At 41.4% G+C, this 15,860-nt stretch overlaps 1 protein-coding gene across 5 annotated transcripts in view; it reads left to right on the top strand.

Annotated features, from left to right (window-relative positions):
• The window catches only part of Arih2 (ariadne RBR E3 ubiquitin protein ligase 2), a 55,099-nt gene that overhangs the window by 2,040 nt on the left and 37,199 nt on the right, over positions 1 to 15,860 (top strand). For 2 of the 5 annotated variants that reach the window (XM_038322028.1, XM_038322024.1), the window contains exons 2-3: positions 2,373 to 2,436; positions 5,446 to 5,794. In XM_038322028.1, the coding sequence (XP_038177956.1) occupies positions 5,543 to 5,794 (252 nt within the window). In that variant the 5' untranslated portion in view covers positions 2,373 to 2,436; positions 5,446 to 5,542. Of the gene's footprint in view, positions 1 to 527; positions 547 to 2,372; positions 2,437 to 5,445; positions 5,795 to 15,860 lie in introns of those variants that run through there. The other 3 variants (XM_038322026.1, XM_038322027.1, XM_038322025.1) reach the window with 3 other exon arrangements.

Here is a 15,860-nt window from a genome sequence, read left to right as displayed (position 1 = left end):
TTTAAAAAATTAAGAAAAAAACTTTATTTAAATCTGGACCTAGAACACCAGGAAGTATGAAATAGTCAAGTCTTTGAGAGAACCTGGATTGGTTGGTGAAAAAACTGTAAGCTATCTTCTCACAGATCCTAAGTAGAAATCAGAGAATGTAAAAGCATGCTCTCTTGTTGCTGAGATTTCTGAGGCTTTGAATCAGAATCTCCTTAGACCATCAGTCAAATAGAATCCTGATGCCGACTGTACCAGTTGACTTCATATTATCCTGGGCAAGACTGGTTTTTTGTTTTTTGAGAAGGTATCTCTGTAGCTTTGGAGACTGTACTAGAACTCTGTAGACCAGGCTGGCCGTGAATTCAACAGAGATCTGCCTGTCTCTGCCTCCCCAGTGTCGCACTGGGCAAGATACTTAACCTTTATAGATTACAGCTTCCTCATTTGTGAGCCTTTTTGTTTTGTTATGTTTTGAGACAGGATCTCACTGTGCTCTTCTGACTGGCCTGGAACTCACAGAGATCCAGCAGTCTCTGACTTCCCACGCTGTTGAAGGTGTGTTCCGTCATACTCAGCCTCTGTGTGCCCTTCTAATGCCGACTGTGTTAGAATGCCTGACCTCAGCTTGGCTCTCATTAAACAAGATGTTATTGGTAGTGCAGGCTGTATTTGCCCTGTAGAAGTGTCTTACATGAAAATACAGATGGAAGAGAAAAACTTTAAATAGGTGAATTATTCTTCCATTTTATTTTATTTTTTTATTTCAGAGACAGGGTTTCTCTGTGTAGTCCTGACAATTCAAAACTTGCTCTGTAGACCAGGCTAACCTCAAACTGAGATCTGCCTGCCTCTGCCTCCAGAGTACTGGAATTAAAGTCATGTGCCACCACTGCCCGGCCTTCAATAGCCAACTTTATTCAGAACATCAGACAGTTTATACTCTGAGGGCTAAGAGAAGCCACATGAATAAAGTTCTCGCGGGTTCATGCTGTGAACAGTCAAGGACAATCCACATGTGACAAAAATACGTTTTTCCATAGAGACATTTAAAACATTTAATTTCAAACAACAGCAAGCAGTAATGAGTAATCTGAAGTCAACTCCTATCATCTGCACTTAGGAGGAGCACAAAAACACATTTCAAGAACAATTTCGCGTTTTGAAGAAACTGAGGTCATAAGACTTGTTTTCTCCAGCACTCAGAATTTTCATTCCACTCCATTCTTGGATGTGTTCCTGCAGTAGCATATGCCCATGGTCACAGAATATTGTGGGAAATGGTGCATTTTTATTGTAAGACAATTCCATAAGACATGTACCTGTTGACTTCAAATTTTGATGACCTTGACCTTCCTTCCACCTCACTAGTGCTGGGAGTACAAGCATGGGCCACCACTGTAAAGCCAAGCACTGTGTATAATTCCAGTATTCCTACTCTACAGTGGGAAACAGGAGAATCCTTGACAGGTCTTAGACTAGCTAGTTGATGCTTTGGTAAAACTAACCCCCTGAGGAAATGAAGGGCCAATACTTGAGGTTGTATTGAATTTTATGCCTGCTTTGGCAAGTAAAATCGTGCTGGGCATGGTGCATACCTTTAATTCCTACACTCAGGAAGTGGAGGCAATCTCATCTCCGATTTGGAGGCCAGCCTGCTCTACATAGTTCCAGGACAGCCAGAGCTACTTAGACCCTGTCTTGAGGGGTGTGGGACCGGGGAGTAGAAGGCTGAGGATATAGCTCTGGACAAGAAAGTGCCTACCTGGCTAGCCATATATGAGATTGTAGATTCAATCCTCCTAGTACTAGATAAATAATTTGCAAACTGGGTGTAGTTGGGTATATATACCTGTATTTCCATATTCCTCAGGAAAAGGCTGACCTGGTTGGTATATATGGCCCAGTATGGTCTACAGTGAATTCCAGGACAGGCTCCAAAGCTACAGAGAAACCCTGTCTCGAAAAAACAAAAACAAGTAAAAACAAAACAAAGATAAAGTGGGCTACTGGGATAGTTCAGCAGGTAAAAAGCATTTGCTGCCAACTTTGAAGACCTGTTAAGTCCTTGTACCTCATAGAATTCAAGGAGAGAACAGACTTCCAATAGCCGTCCTCTGACTTCCACTCTCAGATGAATGCCGCCTACACCCACATGACATAAATAAAAACCAAACAACTGGGCATGGTCGCACAAGCCTTTAATCCCAGTACTTGAGAATCAGAGGCAGGTAGTTCTCTGGGAGTTTAAGGCCAGCTCGGTCTACAGTAGAATTCCAAGACAGCCATTATATAGTGAGACTCCGTTTCAAAAGAAACAAAAATAATAAACTTGCAAGCGCAGGATCTCAGTTTTAAAAACATATTATCTCTCTTCATTTCAGATGGAAATCATATGATACATACTGTTTGGGTCATACCTTCGGGAAAGATCTTAAAAAGTTGCAGGTGATTTAAGATTAACATTTTCCTTTATTATGTTGATGTGCATGTGTGTGTGTTGCATGTGGAAGTCAGAGTACAACTTTGGTTGGTTCTCTCCTGATAAGTGGATTGAATTTAAGTCGCTAGGCTTGGTGGCAGGCACCTTTACCCACGGAGCCATATTTCAGCCCAGTGCTGGGATTAAAGGCACAGCCACTACCTGGCTAACCTTTTCTTGTAAAGAAGACAAAGTTCAGTTTAACCATAACAAACTGCAGGAACAGAGGTTCTGGTTCACTCAGCAAAGTGCTTTCCACAAAAACTGGAGAATCTGAATTCTAAGCCCTAGCACCCTCATGAAAATCAGGATGTGGTGGGTGTATATGCAACACCAGTGCTGGCAGGGCAGAGTTCTTCAGGCTTGGTGGCCAGCTTGTCCAGCCAGCTTGTGAGCCCAGGTTCAGGAAAAAGCCTTGACTCAAAATAAAGTGAGCCAGGAGTGGTGATACATGCCCCTGAAATCTCAACACCTGGGAGACAGAGGCAGGCTGATATCTGTGAGTTTGGAGGCCATAGTGAGTTTCAGGCCAGCTGGGGCTATGTATAGTGAGACCCTGCCTCAAAACAAAAGAGAGCAAGAAAAAAAAAAAAAAAAGGAAGGCTAGCAGGATAGCAAGCTTGCTTAGTGGGGCAGCGGTGGTAGTGCACACCTTTAATCCCAGCACTTGGAAGACACAGGCAAACTGATCTCTGTGAGTTCAAGGCTGAGTGGTGGTGGTATACACCCTAAATCCCAGCACTCGGAAGGGTGGATATGTTCTTATTTTATTGTGTACAAGTATGAAATTCTCAGGAATAAAGGAGAATTATTATTAAAAAGGTTAAGTTACAAACATTACTTTGCTATCCCACAACAAATACATACATATATATTTTGGCGCACTACATTTTAAAAAGTAAGCCAGGTGGTGGTGCTGCCCACCTTTAATCCCAGCGCTCCTGCTTGGGAGACAGAAGCAATCTCATTATAGGTGGTTGTGAGCCACCATGTAGTTGCTGGGAATTGAACTCAATACCTCTAGAAGAGCAACCAGTGCTTTTAACCTCTGAGCCATCTCTCTAGCCCATAAATAAATATTTTTTTAAAAAGTATTAAAAAAGTGAATATAGTTAACACATCAATTTAAACTTGGTGGTATTTTTGTAGTATAGATAATTGATATTGGTGGTATACATTTTTAATTTCAGGGATCTCTGTGAGTTCAAGGCTCTCCTGGTCTGCATAGAGAGTGCCAGGCCAGCCTGGGCAGCATAGTGACCCTTCTTTTAAGAATATGGTTTTATGGGGGGCTTCAGAGGGGAAAGTAGAAGGAGCAGGAGGAGGGGAGTGGGAAATGGATTTGGCATGTAAAATGATAAAAGAAAGTTTTTAAAAAATTAAATAAAAGAGTGATTTTAAGGTGAGTATGGTGTCTTAACACCTTTAATCCCAACGCTCTGAAAGACAGAATCAGACCGATCTGTGTAAGTTTGTGGTCAGTAGATTGTTCATAGTTGAGTTTCAGGACAGAGACCTTATCTCAAAAAAGAAACAAACAGACCAAAAACCCAAAGAATAAAAGTAAGGGGTTTTATTGTCCTTTAGACTGCCTACATATTAATATATATTTTCCCCTGAATGTAGTCTTTATTTTTTTAATTAATTAATTTTTGTTTTTTGATAGCCAGTGTTCTATGTAGCCTTGGAACTCATTCGGTAGACTAGGCTGGCCTCGAATTCAGAGATCTAGCTGCCTTTACCTCAGAGTGCTGGAATTAAAGGTGTATGCCACCACTTCCCCGCTTCATTTTTTATTTTTTAAAACAATGATTAATTTGTTTGCATATGGTTTTGCCTGAATATATGTCTGTATACTAACCTCAGCAGCCAGAGGAGGCCATTGGATCTCCTGGATGAGAGTTAGAGATGGCTGTGAACTGCTATGTGGTTCTGGGAAAAAACCCAGGTCCTCTAAAAGAGCAACCAGTACTCTGAACTGCTGAGTCCTCTTTTGAGAAGGGGATGCAGGGTCTCATTATAGCCTTGGCTGTGCTTGAGTTGAGAGATCTACCTGCCTCTATCTCTCCGAAGCTGGGACTGAATACATGTTCCTGACCATATAGTCATTTTTTTTTTATTTGTGTTTTTGGTTTTTTTCAAGACTGGGTTTCTCTGTATCTCCCACTGTTCTGGAGGGTTTTTGTTTGTTTGTTTGTTTGTTTTGTTTTTTAATAGAGACAGGGTTTTTCTGTGTAGCTCTGACCTAGAGCTCACTCTATAGACCAGGCTGTCCTTGAACTCACAGAGATGTACCTTTCTCTTTATCTCCTGAGTGCTGGGATTAAAGTCATGTCCCACCACTGCCAGGCTTGTCTCAGCTTCTTAATGTCAATTGCAGACACATTCAACATTCAGTTGTTAGCAGAACTCTTACAGTTGGAAAAATTAGTTCATTTTGTAGACTAGAGGAAGATGAAGAAGGGTTATGAGACTTTCTATCTATGCACATACTTTCCAGATACATGACAGATGGTTGTGAAGTAGTTTTCTTTCCCTACAAGTCGTAGTGAGACAGAACTGCATCCTTAATCGTGTGATTTCTATTTCATTCTGGGGCATGATTAGCAAAGCTTAAACTTGAGTAGCTAAATCCTTACGGAATATGAGTCCTCGTCATGGGGAAGACATCCTTGCATTTTCATACCTTCTGTGTATTTGTTGTCTTGGGTTTCTGTCTTAGTGAAAGAATTTCCCTTTGCTAAACATAGGCCATTGAAGTGTATAGTGAGTGTTGTGAATGAAGTCAGAATTGATAGCAGCTGGGCAGTGGTGGTGTCACACGCCTTTGATCCCAGCACTCTTGGAGGCAGGTGGATTTCTTGAGCAAGAATTGAGATAGACTATAGGCTAGGACTGGGTTACTTTGATTCTTGAATGAAAGAATAGTTCCTCAAAGAGAAATAGTAATACTTTTTTTCCTCTCTCTCTCTTAGAAGACAAAAACACTAATGCATTTGAGACAACGATAAAATTGGGGGGAAGGGAAAAAGCAACTGATTTCCTGAGTCTCCAACTTGGCTGGATGTTAAGATGTCCGTGGACATGAACAGCCAGGGGTCTGACAGCAATGAAGAGGACTATGACCCAAACTGTGAGGAAGAGGAAGAAGAGGAAGAGGACCCTGGGGACATAGAGGACTACTATGTGGGAGTAGCCAGTGATGTGGAGCAGCAGGGGGCTGATGCTTTTGATCCTGAAGAGTACCAGTTCACTTGCTTGACCTATAAGGAGTCTGAGGGTGCCCTCCATGAGCATATGACCAGCTTAGCTTCTGTTTTAAAGGTGAGTAGTGCGGTCAGCTCAAATGTAATCTCCCTGGTTAAATTGATGTGTTAACTAATGTTTCTTACATATAGCTAGGAACCCAAACTGATGTATGGATTGCTTCATTTAGATATTTTGTCATAAATGTAAATGTAAACGTGTCCAAGGTCTTCAGATTAAGAATTACAAAGGAAGTATAAATAAATTCAAGACAGATCCGAAATCTGTGACAGAACTGTCCAGCTTTTATTTGTTTCAGAAAGTGAGTTACATGACTCTTGAAATGACATGCTTCTGAACCATTGTTTCATAGAGCTGTTTGAGTGTCTTAAAAGTGTTCATGTCCCCTAGTTTGTCCTGTATTCAGTGTCTTTGGGCTGAGAAACTCATTGAGTTCAGGTACTGATGGTATTATCTGTTTTGAGAGTTTTCATAATAACCTTAAGAAGAACAGTTCTCAGAGCTTGTATTTAAGAGTATCAGTATAAAAATTTAAAAGACTGACTGTACTCAGTTGTTCCAATAGATGCTTTTTTTTTTAACCATTTAAACCAATATTCTTTTGGAATCTCAGGTCAGTTATTGCCTTATTGATACCTAATATGTTTTTTAAAAATGCTTATTTAGGCATTTTCCCAGCATGCTTTCTTTGCAAGATGTTCACTATAACTTGAAAATGAAAAAAAAAAAGTGAAATCACTTTTTTGCTGACTTTTCCTTTATGAATTATCCCATGGATTTTGTTGGGTCAAATTGAAGACCAGTGGGTCTCTTGAGGTGGCTAAGCAGGTAAAAGTGCTGTTCACACAAGCCTGATCACCTCAGTTCAATCTCTGGAACCACATAAAGGTGGAAGGAGAGAACCGACCGCAATTACCCTCTGGTCTCCACATAAGTGCTGTGTCAAGTATGTTCCTCCTTCCCCAAATAAGTCAGATTGAAGGTTAGGAGCCATGGTTGACTGGGCATGGTAACACATCCGTAATCCCAGCACTGGGGAGGTGGCAGTGGAAAGCCCCAGATCCATAGTGAGTTCAAAACTGGCTGATGCTACATGAGACATTGTCTCAAAAAATAACCAAATAAAACAAGACATTCCAAACAAATGTTGTAGTTATTTAAAAGGAAATACTAATATGTGTCATGAATTTCTAGAAAGGATTATTGCATATAATGTCTGGTGTTCAGCATAAAAATACTATGGATTTAGACATGGTCCTTTAAGCCCAGCACTTAGGGAGGTAGAGGCAGGGGAATCAAGAGTTCAAGATCATCCTAAGCTACACAAGGTGTTTGAAGCCAGCATGGGATACATAAAGTCCTTACCAAAATTGCCCTGGTCTCCTTCAGAAATACCTCAGAACTGGGCATTGTGGTGCACACCTTTAATCAAAGCACTTGGGAGGCAGAAGCAGCTGGATCTCTGAGTTCTATGCCAGCCTGGTCTACATAGTGAGTGAGACTCCGTGGTGATATTTCATTTGTATTTTAATTAATTAATTTACTTGCCTGAAGATCAGTAAAACAGCTCCACTGGTCAGTCTTACAGACCAGGCAGTGGTGAGACACACCTTCAGTCCCATTAGCCACACTCGTTTGCCGTAGTAACCAGGCGGTAGTGGTGCATGCCGTTCATACCAGCCATATAGAGGAATGTAAGATGGGAGGAGACAACTCTTACAGTCTCATTCTGAGATTCCTGGAGGCAGGATCGCATTTCAGACTGCGGTGTAGAGAGAGGTAAGAGGCTGGCTGCTTTGCTTTTCTGACCTCAGGTTGAACCCCGATGTCTGTCTCTGGGACTTAATTGTTTGTGCTACAAGACCCCATCTCCCCCCCTTCAAAAAAAATCCCTCAAATCCCAGATGCCTATAGCGTTTGACCACAAGTGTGAACTCAGCCAAGCAATGATCTAAGGGAGTCCTGAGAACAGGAAAAGAAAATAAGGTCTAGGGAAAGCTTTTCAGGGAGGTGACCATATGTCACTTTCTTAAGGTAGTTATTCATAACAAAAGTGTATGGTATTACACACACGTGTGAAACAAAGAAAGGATTGATATTGAACATGTTATAAACCTAAGTGAGACAGAAAAGTCAGCACAGAGTTAGGAGTCCTTTGTATAAATGGGAGCATACTAACAACTATGGTCAAATGAAGCTGTATAGTACAGATCCACAAACTTGACAGTTCCTCTTTTAATTACTTTTTTTCCTTTTTTGAGACAGGGTTTCTCTGTGTAGCCCTGACTGTCCTAGAACTCTATAGACCAGGCTGGCCTTAACTCACAGAGATCTACCTACCACTCACTGCCTTCCAAGTAGTGCTGGACTATAGGTGTATGCCACCACCACTGCCTGACTCTCTCTTTTTTTTTTTTTTTTTTTAAAAATTATTTATTTTTGAGACAGTTTCTTTGTATCTATTGGAGCCTGTCCTGGAACTTGCTGTGTAGAACAGGCTGGCCTCTAACTCACAGAAATCAGTCTGCCTCTGCCTTCAGAGTGCTGAGATTAAAGGTGTATGCCACCACTGCCCAGCTCTCTTCTCATATTTTTTAAGATTTCATTTCTAAAGTTGTGTGTGTGCGTGTATTTTTGTGTGGCTGTGGGCATGTGACTGCAGTTGCTTGAGGAGGTCAGAGGTGAGGGGTCATCGTCATCCTGGAGCTGGAGTTGCGGTGGTTGTAAGCTGCCTGATAGGGGTTCTGGGAACTGAACATGTCTCCTCTGCAAAGGGCACTAAAAGCTGTTAACCACTGAGTACCTTTCCAGCCATTGAATCCACCCCCAACCACTTTTCCCCCTCTCCCCCTTTTTTATTTTGAGAGAGCCCCGACTGTCCTGGAAATAATGATGTAAACCAGGCTACTCTTAAACTAACAGAATTCTGCCTGTCTCTGTCTTTCCAGTGCTGGTTTAAAGGTATAGGGACACCACAGCTCACGTTTTCAGGGGTTTTTGTTTCGTTTTTATGGTTTTCTATTTGTTTTTTGTTTCTATGTAGTTCTGGTTGTGCTCGAATTTGATATGTAGACCAGACTGACTTTGAACTCGTAGCATGCCTGTGCTTTGGTTTTGATGATTTTGAGGCAGTGTTGCTATGTTTGTAGTTCAGGTGGTCCTTGGACTCCAGGTACTCCTAAGTCAGTCTCCAGAGTTGGGGGACTACAGATGTCTTCCAATCCAGCTCTCTTGTGAGTGTGTGCTTTTTTGGAGCAGGGGAATGATGTACTGCAGTCTTCTGATGGCTTTATGTTTGATCCTTTTGTGCATTTTGTTTGTTTTTTTGTTTTGTTTTGTTTTTGTTGTTGTTTTTCAAGATAGGGTTTCTCTGTAGCTTTGGAGCCTGTCCTGAAGCTTAGCTCTTGTAGACCAGGCTGGCCTTGAACTCACAGAGATCCACCTGCCCCTGTCTCCCTAGTGCTGGGATTAAAGGTGTGAGCCACCACCACCCGGCCCCTTTTGTGCATTTTGGCATCATCTCTTACGCTAGATTGCCAGGTCCTGCCCATTGCTGCAGTCACAATTTCGCATTTGCAGTAGTAGATACTAGATAATTTCTTGAATACTGTGGTTTTCTTACTTGTTGAGCTGTGACTGCTGCTTTTGGTGGGAGTTAGATTTCCTAGTCTTTGTTGTGTCTCCTTCAAATTTCCAGGAAAGGAAATAATTCTGCCTTCAAGACTAAGAAAAGAGGGGCTGGAGAGATGGCTCAGGTTAAGAGCATTGCCTGCTCTTCCAAAGGTTCTGAGTTCAATTCTCGGCAACCACATGGAGGCTCACAACCATCTGTAATGAGGTCTGGTGCCCTCTTCTGGCCTGCAGGCATACACGCAGACAGAATATTGTATATATAATAAATTATATATGTATATGTATGTGTATATACACACACACACACACACACACACACATGAATGAGGTCCCAGGCGTGACAGTGCACACTTTTAATCCCAGCACTCAGGAGGCAAAGTCAGGCAGATCTCTGTGAGTTCCCACTCTGAGTTCAAAGCTAGCCTGTTCTACAAAGCAAGGGCTATAGAGAGAAAAAAAAAAACTCCTGTCTTAGAAAATCAAAACACAAAAACCAAAGGTTGCAGACATAGCTCGGTTTAGAACTCTTATGCAGCATCACATGAATGGGGCTGGGTTCTCTTCTTTGAACTACAGAAAACAAAAAATGTGGAAGTCAAATCAAGAGCTAAGGAAATGTCAGGAAATGAAAACTATAGATATTCAAATAGTTGTGGGATGAGAGAGATCACTGCAGGATGGCCGCTTTTTGTCAAAATGGGAGTGAGAGAATATTGTATGCGTAAGTTTTAGTGATTCTCTAGCAGTATTTAAAGAAAAATTACTCTGGGTATGGTGGCAAGCAGATCTTTGAATTTGAGGCCAGCCTGGCCTTGAGAATTTCATTATAGTCAGAGCTACATAATGGAGAGATATTGTCTCAGCAAAAGATAAAAGAAGGGGAAAAAAAGAAAATTACCAGTATATTCTTCCCATGAGTGTTCCTTTCGTGGAGGATTGGATGTTATTTCTTAGGTCCATTTTGTTGTTTTGTTTTGTTTTGTTGTTTTTTTGTTTTTGAGAGACTCTGCCTGGTCTGGAACTCATCAAGTAGGTTAGGCTAGCTGGCCAATGAGCCCTGGGAATCCTTATGTCACTGCCCTCCTGAGTGTGTTTTCACAGTACCTTGCCTTTTTTCCCCTCTTCTTTTTGTGTATTATGTGTGCATTCATGCCTACACGGAAGTACATGTGTTCCCATGGGGATGGGTATGCCTGTGCATGGAGGTTGTAGGTTGTCAAGTCCTCAGTCACTCCCCACCTTATTTTGCTTTGGTTTATCTGGGGGTGGTTTTCATGTACTGTGGTTTACATGTGGAGGTCAGAACTGAACTCAGGTCATCGGCCTTAGTGGCAAGTACCTTTACACACTGAACCATCTCTCTGGCCCTCAACCTTTTTCATTTAAAACTTAGAAAAAATGTTTATGTATATGGATGATTTGCCTTCATGTATGTCTGTGTACTACTTGTATAGTTGGTGCTCATGGCAGCCAGAAGCGTGTGGTTGCATCCCCTGAAACTAGAGTTACAGATAGTTGTACATCTCCATTTGAGTGCTGAGACTCAAACCCAAGGAAAACAGCCAATACTACTAATTTCAGAGCCATCACTCCAGGTACTTATTTTTAATTTTTTTAAAATTACATTTATTTGTGTGTATGTAAACATATATGTGTGCACATGCCACAGCACACATGTGGAAGTCAGAATACATTGTGGGAGTTCTTATTTTCTGCTGTAGGGTTCCTGGGATCAAATTTAGATCATCAAGTCTGGAAGCACATGATCATGGCTATTGAACAATCTCACCTGCTTCTCCATCCCTTTCTTTCCTTACTTGTTTGTTTATTCATTGAGACAGAGTCTTTTACACTATCCCTGACTGTCTTGAAACTCACTATATAGACCAGGCTGGCTTGGTACTCACAGAGGTCTGCTTGCTTCTGCCTCCTGAGTGATGGGATTAAAAGTATTAGGATCGGCCACCTAATAATGAGGCAGGTTCTCAGTAACCCTAGAGATCTCTGATTCTGGTAGCCTGGCTGGATCCCTCTGTCTTGTTCACCGCAGCAGAATGATCACAGGTGTGTGTGCTTCTGTGGCCAGATTTTGTTTGGCTCTGGGGATCAAATTCAGGTCATCATGCTTGTAAGGCAAGCACTTCATAGAATTCTCTCTACCCTGATTACTACTATTACTACTTTGTGTATTTGTTTGTGTGTTTGTACACACATGCATTTGGAGCCCAGAAGTCAACCTTAGGTGTTACTTGGGTACTGGACACTGTATTTATTGAGACAATGTCTCAAATTGATGTGGAGTTAACCAAGTAGGGTAGACTGGCTGGCCAGTGACCCCAGGATCTACCTGTTTCTGCTTTTCCAGTGCTAGAATTGTAAGCATCTACTACTGTGTCAGGTTGGTTTTTTTTCTTTTTTTTTTCTTTTCTTTCTTTTTTTTTTTTTTTAAACCAAAAAGCAAACAACAGGGGCCTGGATATCCAACTGAGGTCCTTATGCTTACATGGCAAGATGTCTTGTGTCTGTGTCATCGCTCCGGTTTGTGGTACTATATTTTTACATAAACATATATAGGCTTTTATTGTTACAGAGGAAAGAAGTGCTTCTTTTTATGATAATAAGCTTTTAAAAAAATGTATGTTTTGTGGTGGGAGAGATGGTGCAGGGATTGCTCTTCCAGAGGTCCTGAGTTCAATTTCCAGCAATTACATGGTGGCCCACAACCATCTGTAGTGAGATCTGGTGCCCTCTTCTGAAATAAAGTTCATAGAGCACTCGTAATCATAAATAAGTCTAGAAAAGAAAAAGGGGGGTCTGGAGAGATGACTCAGTGGTAAGAGCACTAGCTATTTTTCCAGAGGTCCTGAGTTCAATTCCCAGCAATTATATGGTGGCTCACAGCCATGTGTATTGAGATTTGGCGCCTTTCCAGGTCTATAGGCATACATGTAGTCGAGACATAGTGGCACATGACTTTGATCCTAGCACTCAGGTAGAGGCAGGCACATCTCTTGAGTTCCAGGACAGCTAGAGCAGCCATGTCTTGAAAAAAAACAACAAAAAGTTTTTATTTATGTGTGTGTTATCTATGTGATTATGTGTTGTGTGTGTGGTTTCCTCATGGAAGCCAGAAGAGGGCATTGGATTGCTTTGAGTCATAGATGGGTGTAAACTGCCTGATGCAGAATATATGTATAGTATATGTAACATAATATATATCCATAGATAGAGATATATTGTTAAGTGCCATTTATTCTAGAGGCTCTGAATTTGGCTCGCAGCTCCCATATCAATTTGTTTTATATAGTTAGGTAGATAGCTAGATAAATAGATAGTATGGTGTTTTACCTAAATGGATATATGTATTAGGTACATATCTGATAGCCTCTAAGGCCAGAAAATGGCATTGGATATCCTGGATTTGGGGTAAACAGTTCTGAGCTGCCATGTGGGTGCTGGTAATTGAACTCGGGTCTTCTGGAAGAGTAAGCAATGCTCTTAATTGCTGAGCTATGTCTCCAGTCCTTTGATAAACTTATTATAAAATATAGATTTGGGTTTTTTTGTTTTGTTTTGTTTTTTCGAGACAGAGTTTCTCTGCAGTTTTAGAGCCTGTCCTGGAGCTAGCTCTTGTAGACCAGGCTGGTCTCGAACTCACAGAGATCCGCCTGCCTCTGCCTCCCGAGTGCTGGGATTAAAGGCGTGCGCCACCACTGCCCGGCTTAAAATATAGATTTGCTAACAAAGAGTTTTGATATTTAGTACTATTCTGTGAAACTTTTATTTTGTTTTGTTTTTCAAGATAGGGTTTCCCTGTGTAACAGTCCTAGCTATCCTGGAACTAGCTCTTGTAGACCAGACTGGCCTCAAACTCACAGGGATTCACCTGCCTCTGCCTCCCGGTTGCTGGGATTAAAGGTGTGCACCACCACTGCCCAGCCTGTTCTGTGAAACTCTATAAAAAGGTGTTTATTTACATATGTATTCATATCTCTGTGTATATGTTTGTGTATGTGGACATGTATGTGCAGGTACTCACTAAGGCTCAAGAGGATGTCAGTGAGCTGTCTGACATAGGTGCTGGGATCTGAACGCTGGCCCTCAAGGCTAAGCACTCTTAACCGCTGAACCATCTTTCCAATGCCCCACCTCCATTTGTTTGAGAAAAAGATCTCATGTAGCCCAGGCTGCTCTCAGATTTGCTATGTCAGTCAGCTTTCCTGATCATCTTGCCTTTGCTTCCTGATCGCCGATATTACGGGTATATTGCAACATGCCTGGCTGTTCATGAGACTCTTGAAACATTTGCTAGCAGTTTGTTCAGGAAAAGATGCTCAGCCTTTGGCAGAGCCCCAAACAGGGCCCAGTCAGGGCTATGATAGATGATGATGGGTAAATTGCAAAGTAAACCTTTCCTTATTTTCCTTATTTCCTTATTTTCTTAGCATCATGTTCAAAGTGTGCTTGCTCAGAGAAGCAAATATTCAAGACCCATCCACCTGCTGCAGGAGGGAAAAGAAATAGTCTACTTTGGATTCAATCTAGTTCAGAAGCCTTAGTGAGCTCTGTTGTAGAGGGAGTGGGCCTGTTTTTGGTCCCAGCTGCCTGGCTAGCTTCACCCCCCGCCCCCCCGAAATAACCACACAGAAACTGTATTCATTTAAATACTGCCTGGCCCATTATCTCTAGCCTCTTATTGGCTAACTCTCACATATTAGTTTAACCCATCTCCATTAATGTGTATCGCCACTTGACTGTGGCTTACTTGCATGAGTCTAACCAGCAGTCCCTCTCGGGCAGGAGAACCATGGCTGGAGAACCATGGCGTATGCTCTACAAACACTGCCCTTCTTCCCAGCATTCAGTTCGGTCTACTCCACCTATCTTTAAGTTCTGCCCTATCAAAAGGCCAAGGCAGTTTCTTTATTCAACCAATGAAAACAACACATAGACAGAAGAACCTCCTACACCAGAGTTATCTGAGTTTAGTCCTGAGGCAGGAGAGCCTTAAAAGTGAGTTAGACAGGGATTGATAAGATGGCTTAGTAGGTAAAGGAGCTTGTTGCCAAGCTCATGGTCTGAGGTTCTGCAGGACCCACAGGGAAAAAGGAGAGAACTGACTCCTGCAGCTTGTCCTCTGTACGCCCCCATAACTGTACTCACACGATGCACACAAATGTGTAAACACAATGAGTAAGTAAATGTAATAAAACAATTTCAAGTGAGGAAGAAGACATTCAGGCCCACAGGGCAGTGAGGGTGGAAGGTAGAAGGTTGCCTTCTTCTATACAAATGTAAGACTGTGATGTATATGGGAAAGGAAATAAAATATGGACTATTGTGAAATGTCTATTACTGGGGAAAGGAAGCTTGGAGTTTCAGAACTTGAGTGCCAGTGGAGTATATTTATATTATATTGTTGTTGAGCCTTGTGGATGGGAAAATTAAGTCAGTTATTTATGCCTCTTCTTACTTCATGAGTTACTAATTGCAGTAGAGCTGGGGGAATGGTTTCTAGATTCTCTTACTCTCTTGCTTAAATTTATTTTAAAATCTAGTGTTTGCTCTTCAGGGGAATGTAGGTAAAAATCATGTCAAACTCTTCCTCTTGTCATTTTTTGCCCCCGTTTGTGGGTAAATGATGAATTTTTAGGGCTTCTGACTTTTAAAGATGTCTTTGTAATGTGTTTAAAATGACCTGGTTCTATGCTTTTGTCGTCTGATTGATATTCTTTAACAGAAAATAATTTGTGTTTAGGTTTTTTTTCCTTAGGTGGCACCAGACACATGGATAATATCTGAAGACTTAATTCGTAAAATGACCTTTTTTTTCTGGATTAGTTGTATTTTACATACTCATTTTTTTCTTTCATTATTTTTCTTGTTGCTCATGGGGAATGTTTTCAGGATGAGCCTGGTAACACTGAATGTTCTTAGTGAGCTGTCTGATTTCTGTTGTGACTTGATATCAAGTTTCTTCGAATGCTTGAATTTTGCATTTCAGCTAGATGGCCTGTATGTTGACATATTTGTGGTTTTAAGTTGGAAATCTTGTTTTACTGATATGTATTTTTAAAGGTGGGTGAGAATGTCCAACACGGCATTCGGATTTCCTAAATGCAGCCAGTTGAAAACTGTTGCTTTCTTGCTGCCTTAGAAAGGTTATTGTAATTGCTGTGTACCTGGCATCACAGGCTACCATGTTCACTGTCCTTCAGAAAGAAGTTTCTTATCCCATTATGGGTCAGCTTCCTGTATCCATCTTTCTGTGCTTTCTGTTTGTCTTAGAAACTGTAAAAAGTTTAACAAGGATGAGATTCCATGTTCTGATCCTGAATTTGTTTATATACAAAAATTTTACTTTTAGGGAATTAACTACAGTATTAAAGAATATCATTCATGGGGGCTGGAGAGATGGCTCAGTGGTTAAGAGCATTGCCTGCTCTTCCAAAGGTCCTGAGTTCAATTCCCAGCAACTACATGGTGGCTC

The sequence above is a fragment of the Arvicola amphibius genome, chromosome 3, assembly GCF_903992535.2.
Source record: "Arvicola amphibius chromosome 3, mArvAmp1.2, whole genome shotgun sequence".
Classification (NCBI taxonomy): Eukaryota; Metazoa; Chordata; class Mammalia; order Rodentia; family Cricetidae; genus Arvicola; species Arvicola amphibius.
This window is presented reverse-complemented; position numbering and strand designations above follow the sequence as displayed.